The sequence below is a fragment of the Vigna unguiculata genome, chromosome 3 (genome assembly GCF_037176805.1).
Source record: "Vigna unguiculata cultivar grain cowpea cultivar isolate G323 ecotype 2 chromosome 3, ASM3717680v1, whole genome shotgun sequence".
In the NCBI taxonomy this organism is placed as follows: Eukaryota; Viridiplantae; Streptophyta; class Magnoliopsida; order Fabales; family Fabaceae; genus Vigna; species Vigna unguiculata.
The window spans coordinates 46830894-46837686 of NC_140794.1; the positions used below are offsets into that span (position 1 = coordinate 46830894).

At 25.1% G+C, this 6793-nt stretch overlaps 1 protein-coding gene across 1 annotated transcript; it reads right to left on the bottom strand.

The window, feature by feature from the left end:
- Positions 1–2769: 2769 nt before the first annotated feature.
- Positions 2770–3908, bottom strand: LOC114174956 (chaperone protein dnaJ 11, chloroplastic-like). The gene has a single exon (XM_028059691.2). It carries the CDS (start codon positions 3846–3848, stop codon positions 3543–3545), a length of 306 nt encoding a protein of 101 aa, XP_027915492.1. The 5' UTR covers positions 3849–3908; the 3' UTR covers positions 2770–3542.
- Positions 3909–6793: the final 2885 nt, after the last annotated feature.

The following is a 6793-nucleotide window of genomic DNA, read 5'->3' on the forward strand; positions in this document are numbered from 1 at the left end:
CAAAGTAAAACAATATTGTTTATGTCAAATTCAAGACCAAATCTATTATTTGTATAAATGTTATTTTAATTAAACCTATATTTTAATTTAAATATTTTTTCCTTTTATATTTTTTTAAAAATATTTTTAAAATTTATCAACTAGGTTTCATTAATGTTTGCAAATTTAATAAATGTTTTGATTCTCATTAAATTTTATTTGGTATTCTAATATAAAAAATGTAAACAATTATAATTTATTTCAAAGTATTTGATATCGAAGAAACAACCATACTCCTAATATTGAATATTTGATAATATTATGTTTCTTTTACCGTAATTTTTTATTATTTTAGAAAAATTAATTAAAATTAATACTAAAGTAGTAAAAAAATGGGTATGGGTACGAGATTATACCCGTTACCTGGTGGGGATGGGGATGAGACAAAAGTTTGATACCCATTGGGTTTGGGGATGAGGATGAATTTTTTTTACGGGGATGGGTATGGGATAGTAAAACCCGTCCCCGCCCCGTTGCCATCCCTAACGTCAACCATAGCTTTAGCCTACCTAGCCCCAACGTAACACATAGTCCATAACCACGACCTAACCACTCATTTTTGTGGTCCCCAATAAGTTTGATGAGTGTTTGTACTTATATACTAGTAATGTTAATCACCGGGACTTCAACCATATTGAATAATAACAAACTCTTTTCCATGAGTTTTGATGTGTAATTTTACTTATATAATAGTTATCTAAATCATTTTCATCCGATATGGGACTTCAAACTCATATTAAATGATAACAACCTCCCCCCTTGACATTTGATGTGTAATTTTACTTATATACATGAGATTTGATAAGTAATTTTACTTGTATACATGAGATCCTTGGACAAAAAGAAATCTTGCATCAAATCTTTGGACAATTAAAATCTTATTATTTTAATTCAAAGTTGTATAATTATAAAATAATGATTTTATTATTTAATAAAAATTCAAAAACATATCATAGTTTAAAATTTCAAAAAATCATAATTTTATAATTATACACTTTTAAATTAAAATATTAAAATACTAAATTTATAAAACTATAAAAATATAAAATTATAGAATTATGAAATTCTAAAATAAAAAATAAAAAATTATAACATAATATTATGATGATAATAATAAAAATAGAACAAAATAATAACAAAAAAATAAAAAATTTAATAATTATTATAATAATAATGACTAACAATAATAATAAACTAAAATAATAATAATTTAAAATAAAATTATAATAATAATAATAATAATAATAATAAATAATTTAAAATAATAATAATAATCTTATACTTTGGGACTTCAACCTCATATTTGGGCCTACCCAGCCCTAACCCAACCCATAGTCCATAACCAGATTTGGGACTTCAACCTCATATTAAATGATAACAAACTCCCTCCACGAGATTGCAATTCTTGATATATACTAGTTATCTAAATCACTTCCATCTAATGTGGGACTTCAAACTCATGTTAAAAAATAACAACCTTTCCCATGAAATTTGATGTGTAATTTTACTTGTATGCTAGTTATCTAAATCACTTTCACCCGACGTGGGACTTTAAACTCATATTAAATGATAACAATCTCCTCCCCACGAGATTTGATGTGCAATTCTACATATATATTAGTTATATACTTTCATTCGACCGCCATCCGAGGTGGGATTTCAAGTTTATATTACCTCATTTTACTTATTTATTAGTCACAACAATAAAAATATTAATACTAATAATAATATCAGTAATAATATGACTTCATTATGTTTTAAGTCCCGAATAGATTTTAAATCTTTCAATTGAGTCATTCATAAATTTTTGTAGTCTATTGAGTACTCAATAAATATATTTGTTTCAATTGAGTTTTTGCTGCTGTTAACTTTTCCTGATTATTGAGTGATGTTACTTTTAAGGGACTAATGCTGTTATTATGTTGTCGTATCACCTTGATGGTAGTCACCACATGTTATTTTATTATTTAAAAATTTATAATTTTACAATTTATGATTTTATAATTTTTAAATTTTATGAATTTTTTATTAAACAATGGTATAATTTTATGTTATCATTTTATTATTTTCTATCAAAATTGAATAATTATATAATTATGATTTTATTATTTAAATTAAAATATAAAACATATCATAATTTTTATATTTCATAAATTCGTAATAAGAACTCGTGGTAGGATAAAAACATAAAATTAAAATTTCTATTTAAATTAAAAGCCTAATTAAATTAATAAATTTTTCAATAAAATTACTACATAGTTTTTATTATCTATAAAATTTATATAAACTTTCTCAAATAATACTTTTATTTAACCAAATGGATCTCTAGTTGTTTATAAGACAAAAAGAAATCTTGAATCAAATTCTTATTATTTTAATTCAAATTTATATAATTATAAAATAATGATTTTATTATTTAATAAAAATTCAAAAACATATCATAGTTTAAAATATCAAAAAATCATAATTTTATAATTATATACTTTAAATTAAAATATTAAAATACTAAATTTATAAAACTATAAAAATATACAAATATACAATTATGAAATTCTAAAATCAAAAATTAAAAATTATAACATAATGTTATGACGGTAATAATATACAGAGAAAAAAATAATAACAATAAAAAATAAAAAATTTAATAATAATAATAAATTAAAATAATAATAATCATCTTAACCATTCCTTCCTCATGAGGTTTGTAATGTTAATCACTTTCACCTCATTTGTAATTTTATTTATATACTAGGTATCCCCTCTGAGATTTAATGTGTAATTTTATTTATATACAGTTATTAAATCACTTACACCCGATGCGGGACTTCAAACTCATATTGAACATATTGTCTAAATCACTTTCAGTCAATGTGAGACTCCAAACTCATATTGAATGATAACAATATCCTCCTCTGATATTTGAATGATAACACACGAAGCACACACCTTCCATAAAGTTGGGTAAGAGAAAGACCTTTCCACTGACACCAAAATGAGGAAAAAGAAGAATAAGCAAACTCAATTCTCATCAACTACGAATACTAAACTCACCACTTAAACGCCACTATATTCACCGCATCATTACAAACTGCAAAAAAATGGATCCTTTTTGCCAAAATTCATTCTAATGACGAAGCACACACCTTTTGTACCTTTTGTATGTTGGACAAGAGAAAAATCTTTACACACATCTAAAGAGGAGAAAAGAAGAATAAAATAATTTTTCAGAGGAATACAGACTTTGCACATTATCCAAACCTCGGAGAAGACGAGAGGTTGAAAAGTGGAAGAAGACAATTGAAAAGAGAAGGTTTCTTTTACTTTGATGGTTTTTTAGTTTCTGCTGTAATTTCATCGAATATTTAATGAAATAAAAAAAGAGTCAACATGTTACGAGAAAAGTTGTCACTTGTTGATTGCTAGTATATCATTTTCCTTTTTTTAACAGAGGAGTAACTTCTGCTTCACGTGTTCATCTGGCGTGATTGCACCGTTCACACCCTCTACCAGCACTGGTCAGTTTCCCATCTCCGACCATTATAGCCAGAAACTCCAGACGACGCCGTTGAGAACACTCGCCCACGTGGAATCAAGTTTCGATCATACTTGGCACGCTTATCGGGATTCAATAGCGTGCGATAAGCATCGTGGATCTTTATGAACTCACTCCCAGAGGATTCCTTTTTCCCCATCGGAGCCACGTCCGGGTGGCAGACCTTCACCAGTTGCCGGTAAGCCGCTTTGATTTCTCCTTCCGACGCGGCTGGACAGATTCCCAGAATCTGGTAGAGCGTGGTGCACGAAGCCATGCTTTGAGGACTCAAAACTTCGGTGCCGGTGGCAAAGGATACAATTGACCTGAATCTGAATGTGTGAGGCTTTTGAATTTTGAAGAGGTAATGGTTTGTTATATAAGAGGAGAGGGAAAGTTCAAAAGAATCAGAAGAAATTAAAACGTATTATTAAAATTAGATAAATTAAAATATTATAATATTTACTAATTGATTATGTTTTCACTTTATTTTCGTTGCAAATGCTGTGGGAAAAAATTTAAAGATAAAATTATTTTTACTTTTCATATTTTTAATTTTTTATATTTTTAATTTTCAATATTTATTTATTTTTATTCTCTTTTTAGGGATGACAACCTAGAAGCAGGTACAAGTTTCATCATCTCATCTCATATTGTAATAAAAGTTGTTCCCATCATAAATCTAACATATATACAATTTTTGTCACATCCTCGTCTCTACCGAGTAGTGGATATACTCATATACTCATATCATATTTGTTTTTTTACTATTCCAAATATCAATTAAATCATTTATGTAAAAAAAATAAAACAAAAATCACACCAACATAATCATGATTATCAAAATATCCAATATTAAAATAACATATTTTTTTTTTCAAGAAGTCAAATATTAAATAAATATATTATAGTTGTATAAATTTCAAAGTATGAAATAACAACCTGGAGAAAAATTTAAATAATTATATAAATAATAAAAATTACACAACTAAAATTTTATAATAATAAAAACATTTATTAACATAATTATGAAACATTTATTAAGAATTACTTGCATTTGATCTAATTATACATAGAAAAAAAAAGAAGAAAAAAAAATGAAATAGTAATTCAAATCGAAAAATTTAGTTATTAAAATATAATGTACTTTCCTCGTCATATATTATTTTTAGTTATGAGAACATATTTTTCTTTTAATTTATCCTATATAGAATATTAAATGAAAATTCATAAAATATTATTAATAATATATATTAATAAATTAGGAGTTGCTGATAAAAAATTCATATATATATATATATATATATATATATATATATATATAAAAGTTATCTAATAAAATATTGGTATTACTTTGAATGAGAATGAGGATAGAGTAAAGATGACTATTTGAATGAATATGATGACAAGAATGAGTCGTACATCCACATACTCAATGTGAAAATTGTTCGATAAAACAAGGATGATTTCAAATAATTAAAAAAAAAAGATTTATTTGTCATCTCCACTTCTTATTTTTTCACGGTTTCAAATAATTAGAGGGTTAGTGTCTTGATAAAATTTGCCAATTAGAATGCAAATATTTATCAAATTTAATATAATATTTTAGTTCACTTAATTAAATTTAATCGAATGAGATTCCATTAAATTAGGTTTAGTTCTCCTTTTGTAGTCCAATCAAATTATAATCTTAGGAAATGATTTATGAAATACCAAAAATTCAAAATAAGTCTTTTATAATAACTATAAAACAATAACAACACTTGTAATACATAGATAATACTGTTCATATAATAAAATGTAAAAATAATTTTAATTATTAATTTATTAGATAAATAATATTTTTACTGTATAATTTAATTGGATTTGAAATTTAAAATTTATTTGTAATATTTGAAATATAATTTTTCTAATGTAGATAGAATATTTAATTTCACATCTTATTGAGGGAAGTTCTTTAAAAAAAAAAAAACTTTCTTTGATTTTAAAACCTAACCATAGCCAAACAAATCATTTCAAAGTGATTTTCATGGTAAGCCCTTTTCGGTTTTCCAGCTAATTTTTAGGTATAAAGCATAGTTTGTCTTTTGGCAAGATGTAGCCAGAAAAAGGCCCTTATCCATATATTCTTTAAAAATAATATTATAATTTTTTCTTTTGCATCTAATTTCTGGTATACTTTCTTTTGCCGGAACACAGCCACAAAAAATGTGTACGGCTTCTACAATTTTTGTAGGATAGATATAAGTGATTATAAAATTTGATTTTATTTAAATGTGATTTTAATCTTCATAAATTTAATGATTTGATTTATTTCTTATGATATATTTTTGTTTTTGTTTTTTCAACCTTTTTAATTTTGTTGCAAAAAATAAACTAATTTTAGTTTTGATGGTTATTTTTTAAACTTTGATTATGATGTAGAAATTATTTTAAAAAGTAATAAAGGTTAACTTTCAAACCTATTTTAGGTGTATAAATTATATTTTTAATTATTTAAATTTTGCCTCATTTATATACTTGATTGATTGAGTGATTTTGTATTTTTGAGCCTTATGTAACGATAAGTATAATAATTATACATCGCTTGAGTACAACTATACACAAATACATTGTTTGAATGATAATCAACTCCATACCACACCAAACAATTATAACATAATATTGTTCAAAAAATTTTAACATTTTCTATAATTTTATACATATTTGATTCTTCATGCCAAAGTAATAATAATAATAGTAACCGGAAATGAACAATTTTATTCAAAAATTCATATAATTCACATATATTGAAATTCCCACATATTTCATACTAAAAGCAATAATCTCATTCAAAAGATGTAATATTAGTTATTCTTACATAGATTGAAACATGTTTTATTCAGTAATAACTATAGCAATTTATATGAGTATTCAAAAAGTCAATAACATACAAGAACATCTTTACTTGAACGATCACTTAAGAGAGAGAAAAAAATGTGAAATAAAAATCACATATGGATGATTTTACTTGTCAAACTCAAGTTCTAGCTTATTGAAAACAAATTACACTCCTTTAGCTTCTCAAGATCTTAATGTAAGACCCATTTTTCCCTGTCCCTTTTTATTTTAAGGGTTGCCCCAGTCTATTGGGCCTAAGGGCTGGCCCAAATGAGAAATCCAGACCTAATATGCCCTAACCCTAACCTTTCTGCTTACTTTTCATAAAACAGACCCGCCTCC